At 44.1% G+C, this 23822-nt stretch overlaps 2 protein-coding genes and 1 long non-coding RNA gene across 7 annotated transcripts in view; 2 read left to right on the forward strand and 1 right to left on the reverse strand.

The window, feature by feature from the left end:
- LOC109641068 (meiosis inhibitor protein 1) overlaps positions 1-14443 on the forward strand; it is a 37697-nt gene extending 23254 nt beyond the window's left edge. The window contains exons 24-33 of one of the 5 annotated variants that reach the window (XM_069524854.1): positions 657-770; positions 1278-1388; positions 2881-3053; positions 3357-3441; positions 4763-4947; positions 6458-6539; positions 6864-6970; positions 7379-7510; positions 12467-12594; positions 13794-14443. In XM_069524854.1, the coding sequence (XP_069380955.1) occupies positions 657-770; positions 1278-1388; positions 2881-3053; positions 3357-3441; positions 4763-4947; positions 6458-6539; positions 6864-6970; positions 7379-7510; positions 12467-12594; positions 13794-13848 (1172 nt within the window). In that variant the 3' untranslated portion in view covers positions 13849-14443. Of the gene's footprint in view, positions 1-653; positions 771-1277; positions 1389-2880; positions 3054-3356; positions 3442-4762; positions 4948-6457; positions 6540-6863; positions 6971-7378; positions 7511-12466; positions 12595-13793 lie in introns of those variants that run through there. The other 4 variants (XM_020105378.2, XM_069524855.1, XR_011241026.1 and 1 more) reach the window with 4 other exon arrangements.
- Positions 14444-15684: 1241 nt separating this feature from the next.
- Positions 15685-18457, reverse strand: LOC138407693 (uncharacterized). The gene is made up of 2 exons (XR_011241027.1): positions 16707-18457; positions 15685-16546 (listed from the first exon to the last, which is right to left on the reverse strand). It is a non-coding gene; the product is annotated as an uncharacterized lncRNA (long non-coding RNA).
- Positions 15733-23690, forward strand: LOC109646239 (coiled-coil domain-containing protein 134). Its single transcript, XM_069524857.1, has 7 exons — positions 15733-16087; positions 19270-19400; positions 19617-19738; positions 20803-20887; positions 21193-21374; positions 22325-22396; positions 22485-23690. The coding sequence occupies exons 2-7, from the start codon at positions 19298-19300 to the stop codon at positions 22608-22610; spliced, it is 690 nt and encodes a 229-aa protein (XP_069380958.1). The 5' UTR covers positions 15733-16087; positions 19270-19297; the 3' UTR covers positions 22611-23690.
- Positions 23691-23822: the final 132 nt, after the last annotated feature.

Genomic DNA, 23822 nt, shown 5'->3' on the forward strand with positions numbered 1-23822 from the left:
AGACCGTTATGCTGCATGTGTTCCAGTTGAGACTACTGTAATTTGCATTAATATATACTTTATATTAGTGTCTAATGCAGCAGCACCCCACAGGGAGATGTTTTAATGCAATGCACTACATCAGTGAAAGGGGTATGTAGATGAATACTCTGCCTGATCCTCCTCCAGTCTCTCTCCTGTTAGGCTACCCTCGTGCTTTGTCTTCTTGCACCTCATCTCCCTCTTTACATTACCTCCCTGCTTTCTGTGAGTTTCATTCATCTTTAACCCTCCCTGGATTCAGACCCAGGATATCCACGGTGCTTTTAACAGTTTTCTTCCTGAGGATCACTGTCTCCTCCAGCCAACTCATGTTACCTCACTTGTTTAAGAAATTAGTGTGAACAGTGTCAGTTTGGACAATGTCTGAAAACTACCCTGTGAACATCAGGTTTCTGTCTCAGTATAAGACGAGGTAAAGGGTTAATTCAGGATCAGTCAATCTGTCTTTTAGCTGCACCCTCATCTTTCTCTCATACACACACCACTGTCTCTCACCTTTCTTTCTCTTCACTGATTTGTTCAGTTTATTATTTCTGTCTCTTACACCCTTGTCTCTTTTTTTAAGTTTCCCTTTACAGTCGTACTTTGTTTCCGTCTTTTTTTTGGTTCAGCAGTGAACTCGCTCCCTCTGGTGCTGAAGCTGCTTTCTGTGATGCAGGCCAGTGACCCGTCTTCATCCTCCTCCTACTGTAAAACAGACGAATTGCACTTCAAGCTACTCTACCATGGTAAGGTCAAAAGGTGCTGCAGGCAGCGTGTCTAAGTGTAGAACCCTCATCTATTAACCCTTTGGACTCTACATCAGGCCAACGTGATCAAATGAAAGTTGAAATACTTTGTCCTCCTACTTTTGGCCCTGATTTAATAATGCTTCAATGTCAGAGTCAGCGTGCAACTACTGTTTTTTGTCATCATTATAAATTCCAACAGAAATCTCAATAGCCCATTAAAAATAAATCATTATTATTTATGCATAGTCTTTAATTATTATTTTTTATTGTCAGGCAAGGACATTTGCATTCTTAGTTTTGTGCATTACAGCTCATTTAATACTGGTGACACCTGACCATGTGAAACATTTTCAACAATGCTGACAAGATGTGATTAAAAGTGAGGATGTCCCCCAAAAAGTCAAATGCCAGATACAGATCTACAACAAGTAGGCTGTCATGCTAAAGCTGCATGCTAAGAACATTTAAATTAGATTTTTGTCACATTGTTTTCATGTGTGTCAGTAAGTAATATCGCAGGGAAGTTGACACCTACCAACGTGGAGAGCCTGCTGCCTGCGTTCAGCTACCTGTATTGCTGCCTGAGTCTTTGTCCTGCCCACTGCGCTGACAGAGGTTAGACACACTCTTCCTGTCTCAAACACTCCCTCTGTATTCACATATTTGTCTCACCCTCCTTACTAACCTGACATCGCATCTTTCAAACACTCTTCACCCTCTGTATGTCTCAGTGTCCCTCTGTCCCTCTGTCCCCTCTCTCTCTTGCCCTGTTTTGACAGAGGTGAGCGGCTGACCCTGGCAAATGTGTAGCACTGAGACACAGAGGGAATATAAGCACCCAAGCTGACACCTGCTGTACTTCTTGATGATGCACAGGCTGTGGCTCAGTACTTATACACTTGCACACATATAGTTATGCCGCCGTGTCTGAAAGCTCTTCACACATATGCATAAATGTGTTTCGGGTTGTATTGTCACCTTGCTAAACCTAAAAGCTGTACACGCATTGGCAAAACCACAAAAACAGACACTTGTGCAGTCACATGGCCAGTAGGTGAGATGCTGTATATACAGGAAGACACAAACTGTTTCTTTTTCTCTTTGCATATAAGAGAAAAACAAGACGGTGGGGGAATCTATCAGGTGAAGGTTTTATTATTTTAGACATGTCTGTTCAAGGGGAAACAAAACTGAATCCAACAAAGCCAACACAACATTGGAATTAATGAGCCAAAATATAGAAGAAATGGCTCCTCTGTGGAACTCACTAATGAATAATTTACCTTGAGCTGCCATCAACATAACCAACAAGATGAATCAAGACATGCTACACTGCCTCATATCAGCAACATCAATTATATGACATGACATTTTGATTGGAATTGATTTTATTACAACCTAAATGATTTTCCTGCACAGACTTGGAGGGAAACAACCCCCAGCGGAGGTTAGTGAGCTGCATTTGTTGTTAATAGGGCCAGTGGCCACAGAGCGGGGGGAATCACTGGGAGGTAAAGCTAATCAGGCCCAAAGCATTACTTAACTGCTTCTGCTGCAGCCTGTGCCTACACTCACCATCTGCATCACTGGTGGTGAGTTGTTTTTTTTTGTCAACCTTGGGTGTATCCTGATGGTGTACTGCACTAGAGCAGCAACACATTCCCCTGTCATTCCTCAGTCTCAAAGCAAACAGTCAGATAGTAAACTTAAACCTTAACTGTAGTTTATCTAGTTCTTCCAATTAAACATTTATTGATATATATATATGCACCTTGTTTGGTTAAGGCTGAGGTGCCAGACGTCAGCTGCACTATGATGTGAAAGTGAGAAGGTCATTGCATTCATGATCGAGCACCTGGAAGTGTGTGTGTGTGTGTGTGTGTGATGGATCCTGCATGTGTGTTAAATTTAACAAGCTTAACACACATTCCAAAGTTGACATACGTCCCAAAGGTGCCACAGAAATGGGTAATAAATGTGAGTGGTTGCCTGGAGTATGTCACCACGTATAAATCCAGAGCAACTGCTATTCACACACACACACACACACACAGTGCAAGTGCAGATCCCATCAAAGTGTGATGACATAGTGCCTTCTCCTCCCCAGCTGTCTCCATGCTGCTCTCCAACAGTGGACTGATGGACCAGCTGCAGACAGTCCTCTCCTCCTCCTCTGCTCCATCCCTCTCTCCATCAGCCTGTCCTCCTTCATCCCTGCTGTGCTGCAGCCAACTACTCCTGTCCTCCCTCGTTACCTTGCAACATGTTCACTCGGCTCAGGTACACGCTACGGCTCGGCTCTGCTCTCTTATCACAACTCCAGGACAAAACTTCCCACAGTCAAGGCGCCTTCAAGGGCAAGACACAAAACATACCGTAAAATGATAGCACAGATTCAGAAGTGGGCGCAGAATAAAACACAAATTGGATCTGTTTAAAATGCACTTTCTTCTCGGCTCTCTGCTGGCACCGCAGACATAACACATTCCTACTTGCATTGAAGTTTTTCACCTAATTGTGTTATTCTTCTTATTATCCCCACTCTCCATTCTGCTTCCCTTTTCTCTTTCTTCATTATTAAAGGTCCATAAGAGCATCAGCTGGAGTCTGGACGCAGCTGTGGAGCGACTGCTCTTTCGGAAAAGGCAGACTGACAATCTCCTGCTGGGTAACAAAACTCCGAATTTTAGCTGATGATTATTTTTTGAAATACTTCTGTTCACGCAGGCAGCAGATGCTGAAACAATTCATCATGCCGATAGATTAGCACTTATGTGTAACCTAAAAATACTTTTCCAGGATCTAATGGAATTTTGCACAGCTTGTGTTTCGTCTTTTTTCCTTCTTCTTCCTCCTAGTTTTAAATATTCTATTGATCTTTTCTCACGTAATCCTCTCTGTTCAGTGCTATTGCAATAACACGGGAGCAAATGTAAAACCAAGACGCCAGGATGCGTGTCAGCAGGGTTTGGATTTGAGCAACGTCTGGCAACTTTGATTATTGCAGCAACCTTCCATACACTGTCTAAACCTCAGGATAGACTAATGAGATCCACCACTGTTTGGTTTTAATGTTCCGTGGGGACAGTGACTGTTATTGTTATGCATGGGGAGGTAACCAAAAAACCCTGGGCTTGCATTACACACAATTTCATTATACAAAGTGGCCCACATCCTGCTACACCACTCGCAGACAGATCATCCCTGCTGCTCCTGTGTCTCCATCTGTCAGCTGGATAAGTGGCCTGTCAGGATTGCTGTGATATATTGGCTCCCTCTCTCGTTGCCTGCCTGTCTCTCTTTCTTTCTCTCTCACTTCACTTATTCACTCACTCAGCCTCCTCTTCTCTCTCAGTTTTTCTGTCTCTTAGTTGCTCAGCTAAGTTTGCTCTGCTCTGCCTCTCCTTCCTCTCTTCTGCTGCCACTAATTGAGTCCTCCATCCCTCAGTGACCTCTAATCTCAGTGTACATGGCATAAGTGCAATTCAAGTAGTTGAAAGCTCTCACGTTGGATCCCGCTGTGTTTTAGCAGTCATTTTGGCCACGTCTCTCTTTATTTCCATCGCTACTTTGATCCCTCAGCCTCGCTGCCCTTCCTTCAGCTCGTCTCTCACCACCTCACACACTCTACACCCGGCTCTGGATTCTTTAACTTCATTCCCTCCCTTTCTGTCAGATATCTATTCAAAACTCGCCCTCAGTTCCTTTTCATCTGTTATTCTGCCGTTCTTCTGTGCTTCTATTCCCTCTGCTGCCGGCTTTTAATATCTTTTTCTATTTCATACTTCCACTTCCCACTCACTCACTCGCTCACACACTCACTCACTTACACCCTCTGTTCTATTATGCACCTTTTTCGTCTGTGGCCTTGCCCTCTTCTTTTGTTTGCTTTCGCCACTTCCTTCCTGTGTGTTTAGGCATTTCATCTTCTGATTCTCTTTAATTTTCCAATCATTTACTTCTCCTTCTTCTCTCACTTCTCTTTCCAGTCAGCTACCTGAGGTTGCTGCAGGCTCTACTTGACGTCGACCTGGTATCAGCAGTTGTATGTGTGAGCCCTGGTTCTGATGTGGTTGGGCCCACTCCCCTGGGGGTCCAAGACGGAGCTTTGTACCCACTCAGCTCCAGGGGGGCCCAGTGCCTCTCAACTGCTCTCAGTGGACTTCTTTTGCAGGTTGTACTCCTTCTGAGTTTATAATATAACATATTGAACCGTCTTAAACATTATATTTTATTTTACATCAAAAGAAAATTTTGACTCCAGGGAACAGCATTGTAAAAGATTTCCTGTTCGTAAGAGGGAGAAACAACCAAAAGTAAATTCAGTTATTTAAGTTTCAATATGTGCAGAAATTCAAAGATTTAAAAGCACAGAGGAGGTATTTTCTCCTTGTCCTTACTTTCACACCATCCTGTGTCTCCTGGTCATTTTTTAATGCGGTTGTAAAGCACCAGAGACACCACATAAATATGATCTATCACACAAACCAAGCATATTGGATTCTATCTTTGCTGACACCAGTCAATGGTCTATTTGAATTAAGCAAAGATCTTTTTAATCAATGCATTACAAGGCTTGCAGGAGGAATAGCACTAGTGGTGTGGACATTTTGACTGTGCATAAAATGGCAGTGAGATACTTACTGTGAGTGGCTCACTTCTAGGACTGATACTAGAAGCAAACACACTCATATATATATATGTATATATATATATATATATACATATATGTGTGTGTGTTTACGTCTATATTTGCAAAATAAATACAATTCTGACAATCTGAAAATACTGTGGATGAAACATTAAATTGTTGCATAATTGGGTGTTGAGTTTCTTCTTTATCCTTGGTCTGTGCTGCAGCATGGCAGCTTCTGGTTCCACACCAGTGGCATTTCCTCTCTGTTTTAGACTGAACTGAGCTTCAGCTCTATGGTTCAGTGCTCTGTAGTCTGCTGTGCAGTAGCTGATATGAGTAACAGTTCCCAACTCCCTCCTCTCTCCTCTCTTTTTTTTGCTCTCTCTCCTTCTTGATGCTCTGGTTTGGTGGCAGGAGGAATAATCACAGCTCATCTTCCTCTCCTCTCCTTTTCCCCCACTTTCTGTCCCTCATAGTTTTTAACTCTCATTTTATTCTGTCCTTTTAATGTGTGTGTCCTCGTCAGCCCTCTTTACATCTGTCCTTCCTCTCACCTTCAGCCATTTCGCCTCCCTTGCTCTCTCATCCCCTCCCACTCATAACCTTTCTTCTCCTATCTAGTCTCTGCCTCAAGATCAAGTTATAACTCTCTGCTGTCATCTGTGAATCTACCTGGCCTACTTTAGTATTTTTGGACACCACACTGTGCTCACTGCCTGCACTGACTGTGAGAGAGACAAACATTATCACAATATCAGAGTTTCTCCCGCTGATGTTCCCTTGTTCTCCTTTTCTCTCTCCTTCATCTCTGTCCATTAGTGAACATGTGTCCGTGGGTTTGTGTCTGTTTGTGGGTGGGGGGTGGGGTTGTTCATGTCTTCTTCCTGTTCATTTGTTGCTGTGTTTGTGCTCGTATCCGACAATCCACACAGGCCCATCTATGTGGTTCTCCTGACTTGCACAGATGTGACATTTTACAGACTGAAGTGTCTGAAAAGATTCTCTTTTTTGTGTGAATACTTATCTCTGCTCTCATGTTTCTCTTTAGAAGCACGAACTGTTGCTGAGGGCCTCTGTCAACTGTTTAAGCTCCTTGCTGGGCTTCCTTCAGAGAAAGAGCGATATTTCAGGTATTAAGACAGAGGCAGTCAATTTTGAAATGAGTGAGAATCTGTACATGTGTAAATGACACAGAGACAAAATGAAAATAATATTCTAGAGTGTTATGGTGTGTTTAATTCTCTTTTTATATTATCGCTGTCTGCGACACATTAGCGTGCATGTTTGTTTTTCTACACGCTCTTGATGTTGTAGCTTTTGGCTAGATTTCAGTCGTTAAACATTTTTATTAATTGCACCAGGAGGAATATTTGAACAAATTGAACAGCACTCATCTGAATTAGGCATCCTGACTTGTCATTTTTCTCCCCCGGGTCTGTTTCCTGTGTGTGTAGCGAAACATGCGGTGTGCCAGCCATGGACTCGATTCCTCCTCTACTGCCTGCTCAACTCAGAAGACGGCTGCCTTCTGCACCCTGCCATTCTCAGACTCATCACACTCGTGAGAACTTTAACACTGTCACACCCTTCCCCCTAAAATCAAGTATATCTCGGGAATGGTTGTGAGCAGTTATGAACATGTCAGATACAGATTACGCCACACTTAAACGATCTTGTCAAAAATGTAACCTTGCACCTTTTCCAGATTTTGAATTTCTCGCAACATTAAATCAGATTTAATCAACCAAGACAAACTAAATTACTTCAGCAGAAGAAAATGTTTGTTGTTGCTTTGAATCTTCCATTTTTGTTCGGGTGTATTTATTTCTACCTCGATCTCCTCTCTCACATCCCACAGCTCTAATTCTAATTCTCTAATTGCTTGTGACTGCATCTGAGCATGATTGTGCATTCTGATGTGCATATCTACCCGTGTGTGTGTGCGTGTGCGTGCTCGTGTCTTCTGCAGCTTCTGCAGCACAGCAGCACGTCAGTCCTGTGGGAGCCTGACCTGCTTCAGGTGATGGAGGCGGGGGAGAGAACGGGGGTGAAGGAGCTCAGCCGAGAAGCAGCACAGGCCCTCAGGCTCCTCCTCACACAGGTAGCTCTGTGCACACACATGCAGGGTCACACAGACACAGAAGAAATAATGAGGACATGTTGTAGATTCTCACATCCACAGGCCCCTGACTGGCAGCTATGAATATCTACACTCCTGGAATGAATGAATAAATAAAAAATAAAAGAACTGAAGTAGGGATTGGAAATCTTCCCACCAGGAGTCACCAGACAATGAAAGATTTGTCAGTTTAATATCTGGAGGGTGCTTACTTTGATCTTTAATGTAAGAGGTTCACTTGAAGGTAGCGTGTGTTGATTATGAGTGTTGCCTCCGGTTGCTGCCACCTTCACTAGACAATGTTTGCAGGTTGCTTCATTAGTGTTTTCAGTTTCCCTCTTCGCATTTGGGTTTAATTCTAAAATAAGAAAAACAGTCTGTGAGCTTCCTCTCGTCAAGTGATGAGACTCTGTGATAGCACTCTGCTCTTCTGCTGAACGAAGTAGACTCTCAGTTTATTAAATGTTCCAGTTTTATAAAAGGTGTGGCCAGTGGGCAGGTACGGATGCGTAATTTGAACACCGTGTCAACACCAGTCAAATCGGCAACCGTAGCAACCCTGGAATCAAGTTCAGACAAAGTTCCCTCTGAGTCAGGTTCACACAGTGCGTAGAGTACCTGCGAGTCTTTTTCATGTCCTGTGAAGATCAGCATCGGCAGTGAAATACAGAGACAGCAGGGAAAGTGTTGATGGAAGGGAAAAGATTGTTTTTGCAAATAAGATGCAAACACTGCACACAACACATGCTAATTTGCAACCGAGGCCTCAGTGTGACTTCATCACACTTCACACAGTGATGCTAGGTACAACTACGATTGAGAGCTTCAGTTTAGAGTTGACAGGTTTTAAAGACCATCATGAAGCGTGATGTTAAAGGTAACTGGTGACCTGATGCATGTTGTCTGTGGACTTGTGGGATATTGTCTGAAGCTAATGCTTCTGTAAACACACACTTACTTGTCTGGGACCACTCTCACACAACAATGCTTGATCTTCCCACTTCACAAACTGCCTCAACTCTAATTGTATCATTAAGGGTCAGGGACCTGAATCTACACAGAGGAAAGACTTGTTTTCTAGTAGCACTCCTCGTGTGTTAACTGTGGAACAAAAGATTCAACAACATCTGCAACATGATTCATATCACATTTATATCATAATATTCATCATGATTTCGCAACTGTAAGAAACTCAGCAGAGTAGAAGCTCCTTCCAGAACTTATTCGTGTCCTCACAGCTAAAAGAATGTGGCCACATGCGAACCAGACAACCTCTGGGTCTGGTCTGAGCGATCGGTTCTCCAATATGTCCTACATGCATTAACATCTGTACCCAACTCATTGTCTTGTTCATGGGACCTTGTTTGATGCTAACAGATGGTAAATAATGGCCGCAAAGCGATGCACACGGTCCCCGACAATACTCAGATGCACTGTGGCATTCAAACCAAAGTCTGCCAGGAAAACATTCCCCGCTCTATTACATCACCGCCAACAGCCTGGACTGTTGACATGTGATTGGCCTGTATAAATAAGCAGATGTGCAGTTGTTCCTGATAAAGTGCTCTTTGTGTGTTTCCTTCTTGTTACTCTGAGCAGCTTTGCTCTGCAGCAAATGCATGAAGCCCTTTTTGGGTTTGCTTCAAGGAATTGTAAAACACAGAGGGAATAGCAGCAGATTGCTTATGTACAGGAAAATGCATTTAGTATTCTGAAAGTGGCTCAGAATCAGAGCAGTGACAGAATGATGGCTGCATCTCACAGTGCGGTGTGTGCCAGAAAATCATGTGTGAAGGTTTGTGTGTGTGCATGCGCGCGCTTGTGTGTGTGTGCATGTGTGTGTGTGTGTGTGTGAAGACATTGGAGCAGTTTAGGAGAGGCAGGGTTCAATGTTCTCCTAACATTCTCCACAGTATGATTTTCTTCCCTGTCATCCTCTGCTTCAATCTGTCACACACACACGCTTCACGATTTTCAGGGCTTTTGTTGATCTGCCTTTGGACTGAAGTGAATCTCAGTTTATGGGGACATTATCTGTGCACATTTGTCAGTGTGCTGGTATCACATCACTATCTCGCTTCCCCCGTGAGTCCTGACACAACCGTCATCTGAGACCGTGTATGTGTGTGTCACACTATGACAGCCTCTGGCTATTTCCGCCTCTTATTACGTCTGCTTCTCTTCCTTTCTCAAGCTGAACGTGTAGGTTTCTATGATCCGGTGGCCGGCGTTAAGCATAAGCAGGGGTGAAGCTGCAGCGGCTTGCTCTGCATATACTGAAGCTTGTCAGATCACAGCGGATCTTAGGGGATGTTTGAACATTTCTAAAGCTTGCAGACTTCTAATAACCTTCCCCCAGTCTGGAGGGGATGTTTTAGTAATGACTCTTTCTTTCCCTTTTCATTTTTGCTAACAATGCCCAACCTTTCACTTTCTAGCCTTCCCTGTTTCTCCCCCTATTTCCTTGCTTCTCTTTGCACTTCAAATTGTTCTCACCTTACTGACGCCACTTCATTCACTTCTGTTTCCCCCTTTGGCTCTTTTCAATCGCTGAGCAGTGTTGGAGGCATTTCTTTATTCTGCCCTTTTCCTCCTCCGCCTGTTCCTCAAAACACTCACTTGCTTTGTGTTGCCAAATAAAAACATATTTTTGTGTAATGATGAATTTACAGCATGCCAGTTGCTGTAGTCTTCTGTTGCAGCCTTGTTGTATCCAGAAAGTGCTCTTGAGCATTGACTCTGGGGGTCTGGGTGAATACTTTGACTGATTTTCACAATCCTGCCTGATGTAAACAGCTGTAGCCTTTATCCAGTCTGTTGGTTTTTCCTCTGTAATACCGTCAGTTCTCTGGAACTCTTAACTTAGATCCTGCATCAGTTCAAATCAAAGGATTCCAGCCGTCTTTCATCCCTGAAGCTTCGTTATAATAATCTGCCTTATTATGAGCGACCATGAAGAAGATAAATTGGTTACTTTTATTCTTCCAATAATTATTGTACCAATAATTGTGCTGATGCAACTCACAACAGTATTGTATCAATATGATTTTATTACTCGGTGATTCTGAACAGATGCAGATGACCTTCATGATGACCTTCAGTACAGTTTTTGCTAAAAGCAGATTTATGTCCATATGTTCTCCACCAACTTCATCTCGCAGCCGCCATCACTCAGCTCACCCCCTCGGGCTAGTTTGAAGATCAAAGTGAGGTGTGAAGTGAGGTCTTTCCACTAATCGCTGGTTCGATTTAACTTTTTAGTCTACTTGGCTAAGTGTCCTTGGACAAGACGCTCGACCACAAATTGCTCCTGATGGCTGCGCCGGCAGCGTGTGAATGAGTCGCATGAGTGATTGGCAAAGCACTTGGTGTAAAAGCGCTGTGTGAATGCACTCAGGGGCTTTTTGGTGACCTTCAGTCAGTCTGTGACCCTCATGCAGGGGGAGCAGAGCAGTGGCAGCTCTGCGTTGCTGCTTGATGATTCTTCATGAACAGAGTCTGCTTCCTCTGCTGCGGCTGCTCGTAGCTGCTGTCGATGATCTGTGACCTTTTGAGAAGCGCTCTCTTGTTGTTTGATTGTTTTTTCCATGAGATTTTCATTTTCTTTTACGCTGCGTATGGGAAGTGTCCTCTGTTCTTTATTGTCTAAAGCAGACAGTTACATCTACAGTACAGCTCCATTTGCTGCTCCACAGCCTTTGCACACATTTTATCTGCTGTATTTGCCTTTGACAGCTCAAATAAATTGTTTCATTGTTTTGCCGTAGAAGTGGTTCCTGTCTTTCTTACTCATTCAGCACTTTGCAAATTCCAGCGGTGTGGGCGTGCGTTTGAATGTAGTTTCGATGTTGCTCATGTTGCGGGGACCTAAATCTGTCAACAGTCACATTATGGGGGGAAAATGCAAATGCAATGTTAATCATTGAATGTTACGGTGAGGATATTTTTAAGATTTTAAAGATTTAGGGTGAGATGAGGTCAAGGCCTTGTAAAGTGGTAGTTACGGTTCAGGTATTGTGCTCTTTGGTTCAATTTTAAAATGTGATAGTTTGAAACCTTGTAAGTGGCTGAAACGTGTGTGGAACTAATTAAATTTTACAGGTCGCAGGTCAAGATCATGTCTAATAGACTGATGACGTGATGACTTTTCTATCCAAAGGTTTAAAGGTCAGCTTCATGGTGACTTGAGAATGTTCTGTAAAAACATTTTTGTGGTTTTTATTTGAAACCATAACAGATCAAAATACAGTTTCCTGTAATTTGACTGTGGAGGTGTATGTGCTTGAGGAAGCAACTGTTGTTTCTCCTGTTATCAGTGACACAGCCCATTAATACTACGTGTTACCCAGCATACACCTCCAAGCTGATGCTCGGTGGCTAAAATCCTCATTTTATTACCACAACAACGTCTCAAAAACTCACAATACACGGTCAACAGAATGAAACACGTGGAGAGGTGTGCCTGAAGGGAGAGGCTGACCGTGCGCTCGTGGGGCAATAATGACATCAGTAGTTCAAACATTCCTTAGATTTGTAGCTACGTGCTTTTTTTGAAACTAAATAAAAGTGAAAGCAGATTGAAGTGTCTATAAAGTGAGTACATGTTGCAGTAAATGAGCCAAGTTGGCAACAGAGTCTGTAAATGACCCCTGATTACATAATAGCATCTGTTTGCGTCAGTTCATTTTGAAAGTCTAACAACCAACGGGGATATTTCATCACTCACTCCGCTGTTCGTCCAGCCAAAAGGCTCAAAGCCTATTTCCTCTGTGAAGACATTTTATGTTATCTTCTCTTTTGTATTTTTTGTTTTGTCCTCTCACCTCCCCAACCATTACTCATCTCTCCCTCCTCGTACTGCTCCGATCTCCTGCTCGGCCTCTCCCCTCCTTTATAACACAATAGAATACAACCCTCGTTTTTCTTTCGTTCTCTCAGATCCAGAGCGGCGTCCTGCAACCGCCACCCACCGAGGAGCACAAGCAGAGAGTGAGGAATATGATGGAGGCCATCAGCGTCCAGACACCGGCCAAGAGCGGCTCTGCCGGTCTGCCCAGCAACGTCATGTATCCCTCAGCTAAAGTGAAACACATGCTAATCTGTAGAAACCCACACACCCTGACATGCTGCTTGTATATATATATATATATATATATATATATATATATATATATATACATATATATATATATGCACTCTCATACTGGAACTACACCTCACATTCTGCAAATACCTCAAATATACCTTTGTGCGTCTGACAGGTTTTGTAAAAGCAGCAACACATCACCACAATCGTACTGCTCCTCACTGTCAGCAGAACATCGCCATTGATTTTCTCTATTGTGTGTGTTGTGCTTTTCACTTAGTCTCAATGTTGTACAACAGAGTCATTAACTGTATTTCACTCAGAGTCACTATTTCAAGGCTCTCTACATTTGTCATGCTGATTTACTCCCTCTTTCCCTACACACACACACACACACACACACACACACTCATATACTCTGTGCAGTTTGAAATAAGCATAGTTGCTTCGTGTTACATAAAAATCAATATTGTCGTATGATATTTATAGTTAACAAATCCAAGAACCAGCAGAACACTGAAACAGTTCAGTGTAAGTCAAAAAAGTGCAAAACTAACTATGGTTCAGTAACACACACACACACACACACACACACACACACACACACACACACACACACACACAGGACATTTTCCAGAGGAGTTTTATGAGAGAATGTGAATTTACTAGTCAGTCGTCCTAGTAGACATTTTCTTCAACTTTTCCTGGCAGCCCTGTGGTGAAATGTCTGTAAAATGTCCGACTGAGCCCAGAAAATTCACAACAAGCAAGTAGGCGTGTTGATGACATTTGTAACCCATGACAGTGCAAAACTGGAAGAATCTAAATATCTCAGGATGAAAAAAAGAGGCGTCATACACACAGAAGACACAGATGTTGACTTGGAAAGACAATAAGATTCCAGAGGTTTTGGCGATGAGGAACAGACGTTAGTGTCGATGTTCTCTGAAACAAAAGAAAATCATGTCCTGCCTCCCGCTGCTCTACCACAGCACCACCTCTCACATGAATGTTCCAGACATGTGCGTCTGATCCACACATCTCCTGCTGCATTTCTTCTGTGAAAGGCAATGTTCACAAAACTGTGTCCAGACACACACACACACACACACACACACACACACACACACACACATCTACATCGTCTCCTGCCTTTGTCTCCTTAACTCCTGCCTGCAGGCACGCTGGAGATGTGCTCATCTGTCTGTCTGATTTCACACTGTCGACAGGCTGATGTTCCAGCTGCAACCTAAACATAGAGTTTATAAATGATTGCACCATTAGTCTGACAGTTCTTTAAATTGTTACTTCATTGTTATGTTTCTTTGATTCCTGCAGTCGTTGGTGCTTATCGGGATTTTCTGTTCTCCTCTTAAAGCTGCACGTTCTTAACTTTAGCGCCTCGGTGAAAGAATCCACGGCTCTTGAATTGTTCTTTGAATTTAGAGGCAGTGTTAAAGACCAGTTGAGCTTTTGTGATGATAAGACAACCTGGAACTAAAAGATTTCTGATTTAAAACCCATTTTTACCTTTGTTGTAGGCCAACCTCAATGTTAGATACTTCTTATATGTTCTACCATTAAGTTCATAATACCAGAAGATCTCTGCTTTTTCCTTCAGCACCTGAAGGACACGATGAGACTTACGACTTTTTATCTTAATAAAAATGTTGCTTCATTTAGAATTTTACAGCTGCGTGGTGACAGGACTGGTCAAGGTCAAACCTGTCGTTACTGTAGTGATGTATTATCGGAAAAAACCAAGTCACTTTCATGGGTTCTGTTAAGTGGCCTTTCTGGCAAATTAAAATAAAACTGTCAAATTAAAATACTGCTTGTTTTTTTGGTAATCGAGTCCCAGGGGCTGTGAGCGAGGGACAGAGGGACACATTTGACTTTCTGTCACTCATGCAACACATGAAATGAAGGACTAGCAAAGGGAAGTAATTGACTTGGTAATTACAGTGGTTACTTTCTGGCCTCACCTCATCCCTCAATCCTCAACTGTATTTTTTTGTCCTCAGTGTGCCCAGGGAGAAGGTTTGATCCCAGTGAGGGTTGAGGTTGTAGAAAACCACATGAGCAGAGGAGCTGGTTTGCTATAAGCACCTTAACAATGCTGTAAGATTAGTGCAGCTCCTCACAGGTTTCCTGATGTGTTTGACAGTGACAGTGAAGTGGAAGAGGGGAGCAGAACTTTCATCAACATTGTGGAAAAGGTCTGAAGAAGTGACAGAAACCATCATCACTCACTTCCTCAAAAGTGTGGAGGGCCCCTGCTTTGTTTATTTCACTTGTTTTGATGTGATGCAGCAGGTAACTGGTGGGCGGACTCTCACCACACGCACTTCACTATAACCATTCCACTGATGCACACACCTCATCATATTCTTAGTTTGTTCGCTGTCAGACAGTTTTATTCAAAGGAGGAGTTCCTTTGGCTTTCAACCCGCGTCTCCCTCTCTTTTTGTCGCGGCTTCTGAGCCAGTAAAATAATGAAAGACATATATCAATCGCAGTGAGGAGGTATAACACATAACTAATCCACTGATTTTTATTGTTTAGCAGTCTGGCTTTATAATGTAAAAGAAAAAATGATGTGGCATTTACTGTCTACATCTATTATATATGAGGCAGATGTCGCCCACACAGAGTCTGGTTCTAAACTTTTCTTCCAGTTAATGAGGAAGTCTTTTTTTCTCCACAGTCGCCAAAGTGCTGCTCGTTGTGGGAACGGTTGTGTCTTCTCTCTGTATATTTTTAAGTCTTGACCTTATTATGATTTTGGAGTTTCTTCCTGCAGCAGTAAGACGACCAGCTCTGCTCCCAGTAAAACTACATCCACCCATTATGGACTTCAACTCTCTGAACTGCTCTGTATTCATCTGGCCGAGCAATAGCAATGGTTCACGTGTAATCTCTGCACATATTTGTGTAAATAGCACTTTGTAACCTTGTTTAGGAAATATTTCTGAATTTTATTTCTAATATCTCCCAGCCTCATGTTGATTCAGCCCCGGAGGTCTAGTGCTTTTACTTCAGCTTTGCAAAACTGAGTTATTTCATTATAAAAGAAAAATCACCTGAACACGTGTTTATATTCTTTTATTCCAGACAAACTCTTCCTGCAGCAGAGGAAACTCTCAGCGGGGAAACAGATCACTGCCACACGCTCTCCGCGTGTGTCCCTCTCTAAACCCTCCGTGCGGAAACCACATCCTCCCTCCGTGCTCCGCCGTCATTCGTCCAGGTCGAAGCCGCCGGTGAGATCGTGTCGCTGGCGGACTGGAGCAGCGAGAGCCGCGTGTGAATGACCAGCTCCACCTCCACCTGAGGACCGAGAGGGGCGAGTCCACCGCCCGGTCCCCTCTCGCCGCTTAGCCGGCCACAGACGCGCAAGTGTGGGGATACGGAGGTTACCGAACCGGGTCGCTCGCCGCCGTGGATCGCTGCCCTTTCCCCGCTCCAACACGGTGAGTGAGCCGCGAGTTGCGTGTCTGTGGAACCTCCGGCGCTCCTGCACCGCACATCCCGGGTCGGATGTGCGGTGCTGGCCGCCGGATGGTGGCTCCGGCCGGGGCAGAGGAGCCGCGATGACAGGCGGGATTAATTTTTCTTAAACAGCGACTTCAAACACTTCTCATTGAGTAAACCTATATAATATTATATATATATATATATATATATTTATATTAACGTGAGGTTTTGATGCACACCAGCTTTAGGGACGTTCTCACACCGCAGCGTCTTGATTAACGAGTAATTGTGGGATTTGAAATGAGCCGGGTGAGGAGTCTGCAGGGGATCCTGGGTCATGCAGGGGACATGTAATCAAGGCATCTGTAATTGATGGTGCACATGCCAGTCTTCACTCAGCCATCATCAGCGTTACGCGTGCCCGTGGCTCTGACTCTGCATGAATGATGATAGAGCTGCGTGCAGAGAGGGAGAGAGAGAGAGAGAGAGAGATTATGTGTCAGTCCTTGAACCTCAAACCTCCACAGCAGGCAGCCTGGAAGAAATCTGCATCCACCCCTGCTGCACATCTGATCGGCATCTCCCCCCCCCCTCCCCCTCTGGAGCTGCCCTCACCTCCAGGTTCAGCTTCTCTCTCTGCATTAATGTCACAGAGTTGGTCGATCAGCAGAATGGACCGTCTCCTGCTCCTGATTCAGTTTTTTCTGTTTGTGTTTTTGAGCTCATCCTTCAGCGGAGCAGAGAAGGGGGAAAAGAAAAAAAAAAAAAAAGCAGATATGCATCACACTGCATGGTGTGAAATACTGGATTGATGCATGTTCTCCCAGCGTGGAGTCGTCCTGACAGCTCTGTGGAGTGATTAGATATGTGTGCCCAAAGCTGGAAACTGGATCTCCCACACAGGAAATCAAACTTCAGCCTCTCTGCCGCAGGAGATTGCTGCTGGCTGAGAGGAAAATCTCCTCCGGCCAAGAGATTTACGTGGGCTTACGGCGAGAACCACTCTTCCTTTCAGACCTCCCCGTGGCAAATACACCTCGCCCGTCTTGAGTGCCCCTGTGATGGGGCCCAAATCCGAACCGGGCCCTCCCCACCTTGGACACTTGAACATGATGGGAAATCCGTCCAGGGCAGAATATGAGAGGACAAGTCTTGTGTTGATGGAGTGTGTGCTGGGCTGATGTGTCTGAGAAAGGTGCAGGATGAATATATGATGTTTGGTTTATCAGTCAAATCCCTTTTTTATTCCCTCGCAGCCCAGAACAAGCTTCACAGGGAACTTGATATCGTCTCATTTCTCAGGTGTAATCTGATCCTAAAACCTAAGTGCTTCACTGGTGGGTTTTCCTCTGACTTTGATTTTCTACAGCGATCAGCCTGTGTAATTAGGTTTGCCTGCTTACAGTTAATGGATGCATTAGATGATTGATCCCCTCCTTAACGTCCTTGCGCTGCTTCTTAAGGTCTCAGCACTTTTTCTTGCCACATGAAAACTTAAGCATCTGCTGGAGATATATGTTGACTGCATTAAATCGTAGCAGAGACGATAACCTCTTTGCTCATAAATATGTGTCAGAGCTACATATATAGCTGCCTGCTCAGAACATCAACTAACCCGATGAGCTGCTGCCAGGGGAGAGACGAGGCCCCCTGCCCGCAGCTGTTATCTAGAAATACTGAGGCTTTCGACCAGCACTTAAGGATATTTAGAGCAGCGTATCTCAGAACGCTGGGAAGAAACCCAAAAGATGTTCCCAGAATGCACAAATTGGCCTTTTATCGAACATTGTCCCCGCTCAGCTGTCTTCGGGAACACTTGTTTCTGCTGACGCTGTTTTAAAAAAAGTCGATTTTGACGACCGCCAACAGCACAAATTAAAGTAGCTGCAACTTAAGGGAGTTTGTTTACTTTTTCCGAATGATCTCTCGCGTCATATCTGCAGGCTCTGAATTTAATTTTAAAAAGCAGGAGGAGGTTTGTAGTTTGAAACCATCGCTGTTGGTCCACGGTATCAGCCTCTCTGAGGAGTGATGGTGGACTCTGTGTCTCGGAGCATATGCTTCCCCCCTCTGATTTGAGTGAGATCCTTAAGGGGACAAATTAACATTCATACCCTGAGAGGTTTGCTCACTTCCTCGTCCTGCAGTTTCAGGATTTGGCAGCCAAGCTTGTAAAGATTAATTTCGTCAGAGCAAAATCAAGTCCCTGCTGCTCATTTTCCTCTCGCAGAGCCTTGTTCTCCTCCTCTATCTTCCACTTGTTCTCTTATCTGTGTGTCTTTCTGTTTTATCGCTGTGTCTTAACAAAAGTAGATGAAATATTTACCAGGAAAGCTGTTGTCTCCTGCAGGGTCTTGCCGTCCGACTTCCCAACCTCCACCCGCCCGCCCCTCTCCAAACGCCTCATCACCCCTCTGCTCATCTCTCGCCTCCTGTCCTCCTCCTGCTTCACAATCTGACTCTCCCTTCACTCCCCACACTCCTATTCAACCTCCGCACCCCTCTGATTGTGTATTGATGGAGCCCTTGATAAATTATGCATGAATTATGTGAATTATGTGTTGTAGCTTTTCATCAACACCGTGGCGGCTGCCTCCCTCGAGTTACTCCTGTTTTCCACTAATGTTTTTCTTAAAAATTTGGCTTTCATCAAATTTTCATTTGATGAGGTTCTATTTTTAGCTGTTGTATCTTTCCTCGTTCTTTCACCCCCCCTCCCCTTCGAATGTATAAAAAAGCCTCAGAGGAAAAGGACGTTACATCTGAATGAACACGTTGAAGACGTTGGATTGAGAGGGGAAGAGAGGGCAAAGAGCCGGTCTGGTGCAGAGATTGTAAATGCTCCTCTGGGGTTTTTCAAGTGCCAGACATCAGATGAAGGAACATAAGGAGCCCCCTCCTCAACTGCTGGATACCCTCTGGTGGTCCATATTGTCCACAGACCCCCGGGCGTATCTCTCTGTACTTCACTTATTCCACAAGTATCACGGGGGACAGAACCTTTCCAGCAGCTTTGAAAGGAGAAAATCATTTCACTTCAAGTCCAGTGTTCAGATAAGATTGTTTGTCCATCAAAAGAAAATGTGTTGGAAGGAGATTTGAAATCATGCAATTCCGTCTCAAGATTTAACGACGCGCTGACGGACTTGTCTCATGATTTGTCTTCTGTGTCTTGAAGAGTGCCTCTCTGCCGCCCCCTGGTGACCATGCAGAGTCTCTGTGCGGTGGTCGTGGCACTGGCCGCTGTCGCCCTCAGCTCAGCGGACTTGGACACACACAGACCCAGACATGACTCCAACCTGGAGATCTGTATCCTTCTGCTGTCAGTGTGGAGGGTTGCTGCCCGACGCACAGTCACGCCTGTGTGTGTGTGTCTGAATTCATTTCTGTGCATATCAGTTGGATGTGTGTGTGTGTGTGTGTGTGTGTGTGTGTGTGTGTGTGTTTGTGTGTGTGTAAGACTGTGTGTGCGTGTGCGTTATGCTCACATGGGGAGTGTGTGTCCTCCTGATCTTTTCCTGTCAGACAAGCGGCTGTTTGAGACCAAGAGGAAAGATCAACTGAACGCTCTGAAGAACCTGGTGGAGCTGAACGACATTAACCAGCAGTACAAGATCATAGACATCATGCTCAAAGGACTCTTCAAGGTAGGACCTGTGTGTGTGTGTGTGTGTGTGTGTGTGTGTGTGTGTGTGTGTGTGTGTGTGTGTGTGTGTGTGTGTGTGTGTGTGTGTGTGTGTGTGTGTGTGTGTGTGTGTGTGTGTGTGTGTGAATGCTCACATAGTGTGCGGCCACCAGCCAAATCCAACACGTGTTTAAAAACTCCAGTTAAGCTCCAGCCTCTCGTGCTCTCAGCAGATAGAAGGATAAGAAGGATCCGAGTCCGACAGAGAATCAAAGGCTTCAAATCCAGCGATCACATTCATCAGCATGTTTCCTTCATTCATTTGAATGTAAAATCGGACTCGGCTGCTCAGAGTGCCATTCTCTCTCACTGTAGGCTGGGGGCTTTACACAGTGGGCCTCCGCGTCCCAGAGGACAGTTATCTTCTGCATAATGCGTCCCTCACGAGGACGACGAGCACAGTCTACCTTCAGAGGCTGAAATACCTTGTCAGCATTTTTGCACCGCTCTGTGAATGGGAGGGATAGAAGCTTCAGAATGTTTCTGCTCATGTCGCTTCTTTATTCTACCTCCACAGACCTTGACTCTAATCTCAGTCAGTGTCTGTGAGCGCCAAGATTTTAAGACAAAAACTGTGAAATCTCAGAAGATTCTAGTTGTTTCTGTGGATCCAGTGAATCTGTGCAAGTGCCCAAAATTGCTTCGTTAGATTTTATCTTGGCTTGTTGAAGAAAGTGAGGGGGAAAAAATCCCCAATCCGCCTCAACCCGTTTGTCCACATTGGCTCCAAAACAACAAACAAGCTAGAATGACATTCAGTAGAATCTGCCACGGCCAAACTGTCCCCTTAAGAATCCACATTTAAATCCAATATATCTGGATTTTTTACTTCGAGCTGCACCAAATTGCAAACGCTCATGAAAATCTGTCCCCTAAACATCCATGAAACATGAGGTAGTAGCAGGAGTATTCTTTTTCTCCATCATTACCACAGTCAGTGTAGAACTAATCAACTGAGCTCTCTCTCTCTCTCTCTCTCTCTCTCTCTCTCTCTCTCTCTCTCTCTCTCTCTCTCTCTTTTATAAGGTGTTGGAGGACTCGAGACAAATCCTGGTTACGGCCAACATGCAGCCTGACGACCCGTTCCCCATGGATGACAAGATCAAAGAAGGTCGGCTTCACATTTACACCTCAGCCCTTTCATCATTTCATTTTTTCAGGGTCTCTGCTGTGATCTCTACCGAGTCTTCCACACTCCTGAGTCTGTCTCCATCACCTCTGATTGGTTTGTCCGGTACTCGTCTCTAGAAGCTCCACCTCTGTCACCTCGATAATATCAACTCTCTCCTGAAAATCTGTCTGAATGTCGTGAGGTTTAGCTTCACTTTCTTTGTTCTGTGTTTTCTATGCACACATTTATCTTGAAAATCATTCCTTCTAATTGTCCCTCTGTCTTCTCTTCATGATCTCCTGCAGCTTACTCCCATGTGGTGGAGAATACGGCGTTTTTCGGCGACGTGGCGTTGCGTTTCCCCCGTATCGTCCACCACTACTATGACCGGAATACCGACTGGGGTGGTCTGCTGCGCTGGGGGCTGAATTTCTGTAACCAGACGGGGGTTTTTACCGGAGGAGCCCACCAACATGTCCTCACTCTTGTAAGACCAGACAATGACTTGTACCGTTCTTATTGGAATGAATGACACCTTTTATAAAACAGCATCATCACAATTCACTGAACTGTTCTGCAGTAAGGTCATAAAAACGATGATCTCTCGACTATAGAGAGAGAGAGAAAGAAAGATTGTTGCCGGGATAAAGCTGCGGAAAATAAACTCAGACCACATTTAAGTGCTAATGTGCTTTCAGGCTAAAAGTTAGAGGCCTTGACTGTCTGACAATGAGTAATTCTTATACGTCTCCAAGAATTAAGGTGAAACCGAATCATTATCAGATTAAGAAAAGTTATAATTCAGAATTCAATGTCTTTATTGAAATAAATACTTTTCAGTGCAGGGGGTTAAATGATATATATCACAGGTGAGGTAAATGTGACAGGTGCATAGAAATGACGGAACTAACGCAGGTGGTTTTATCTTAGATTTAGAGCAATCGTCCGTTACGTCAGTGTACAATTTATCCTCGGTATCAGCAATAACATCTTTCATCACTGCACATTCATCAGAACATTCATCCACAATGCATTGTTTAAACTTCAGAAGAAAAAGCAAAGCAGATGAGCCAGGTCTCCCTGTTTATCGTGTGAATTGATGAACTAAACTCCTGCAGGATTAATCTGTGACCTCAGCAATGTGCCAAGAGGATTATACAGTGGATTAATTCTGCGACTGTGAGCAGCAGCGGTTAGCACCCTGAAGTTGTGCATCCAGCCCTCACTCTGTGCCTCGGTAACCCCCACTCTCCATTTCACAACACTCGAGGAAACGAGCGTCGATTCCGAGAGGAAATGTAGATTTGATCTGTGCGCCAAGTTTCACCATACTTCTTTTGTAAAGCTGTAAAATAAGTGATGAGACGTGAGTGTGTCATTTCCATTCCACGTTTTGTTTGACTTCTTCTCTTCCTCCGTCATCTGTCTGTCCCTCAGATGTCACAGGAGCTGGGAATAACCGAGAAAACGCCCGACTTTTTAAACCCATACCGCACAGAGAGAGACGATGTGAGTATGATTCATACACTTTGTTTCCCACTCTGCCCTTTTCTGATTTTCACACACACCCTCTCTCACGCTTTCTAACGTGCCGCAGGTGCTTCACACAGCCGAGGCCTTCCAGAAGATCCTGAGGGAGGAGGAGAAGAGGAGGAGGAAGGAAGAGAAGAGGAAAGAAATCCGGAAAGGTCCTCGTATATCACGCTCTCGTACCGAGCTATAGCGCCGCACCTCGGCGCTTGTGCAGAGCGGCAAAGAGGAGGAGGAGGAGGAGGAGAGGAAGGAGCACACGCACAGTCCACAAGGGTTGGCTTGACTTGTCGACTCAGATGACAGTGACGGAAATTAAAGCTGCCCTCACTGGTGCAGAAGCCTGGTGCTCTGTTGTGAAGAAGAGGAGCCCTCGATGTGACACAACAAAGTAAAACACAGGTGGATGTTAGTCTGATGAGGGGCTGAGGCGCTGTGCTCTCAGTCACTTGTAATTCGTAAATTTGACGTGGTGAAAGGGGTTAAAGGTGAAATGAGGAGTTTTAAAAAATAAATAAATAGGGAAACTCATTTTTGATAACTTGAGGATTACAGTATTGTACTTTGGAATATAAGTAATTTCAATAAATTCTGCTTAAGAACTTTGCAAACCCCCACCGTGCTGTGTCTGGTCTAGATTTAATGTGTCTAAAGCCCAACTGCTTCAAATACGCGTGGTTGCCAAATAAATATTTGACCTCACCTTATTGAAATGCAGCTTCAGTTTCTGAAAAGGTTCAGTTTGATGCGATGAGGGAAACAAGATTTTATTTACATTTTTTATGATTTCTTTGAAGTGAGATTTGTCGGAGAGTTATCGCTGCTGCTCCGAGTTGTAATCATGTCTCTTATATTTGTTTGCCTGAAGGACGAAAAAAAACCTTTGGTTCAAAGTCATTCTGAATATTTAATTTCATTGCCATCTGAGTGGATCATCAGCCATGCTCCCTTTTTACTTTGATACTCTTTGTGATTTCTTTTTTCAGACCAATCCTTGTAGTTATTTTATTAATCACTAGTTAATCACATTTGTTTTTTTCCTTTATGTGAAGATCCGTCAACACCACAGTGTGTGACTCCTCATCCTGCTGCAGCCCCGCTCCCGTTTCGTTTTCTTTATCTCTTTCTTTTCGTCTTTGCTGGAAATTGGTAGTAAAATAGTTTAACGACTGTTATCAAACTATATGTATATTCAGAGAGAGAATATCACTGCTGCAGAATGAACAAGCCATTTTGTTATTGAAGAAATAAAGTGACTCTGATACGTACAAAACATTCTGTCTCTCTCTGTGTGAGTGAGAGTGAGAGAGAGAGAGTGGGTAAGTGAGTGAGTGAGAGTGAGTGAGTGAGTGTGAGAGTGGGTGATCGAGAATGTGTGTGTTTGTTAGTGAGTTAGAGAGTGAGT

The sequence above is a fragment of the Paralichthys olivaceus genome, chromosome 5, assembly GCF_024713975.1.
Source record: "Paralichthys olivaceus isolate ysfri-2021 chromosome 5, ASM2471397v2, whole genome shotgun sequence".
NCBI lineage: Eukaryota > Metazoa > Chordata > Actinopteri > Pleuronectiformes > Paralichthyidae > Paralichthys > Paralichthys olivaceus.

What these genes read in the sequence shown, in the direction of transcription:
- LOC109646239 (XM_069524857.1), top strand. Translation starts at nt 19,298, where the DNA reads ATGCAGAGTCTCTGTGCGGTGGTCGTGGCACTGGCCGCTGTCGCCCTC. An exon ending in TGCTCAAAGGACTCTTCAAG is followed by an intron (nt 19,739 to 20,802) that starts GTAGGACCTGTG and finishes CTCTTTTATAAG; the next exon opens with GTGTTGGAGGACTCGAGACA. An exon ending in ACCGCACAGAGAGAGACGAT is followed by an intron (nt 22,397 to 22,484) that starts GTGAGTATGATT and finishes AACGTGCCGCAG; the next exon opens with GTGCTTCACACAGCCGAGGC.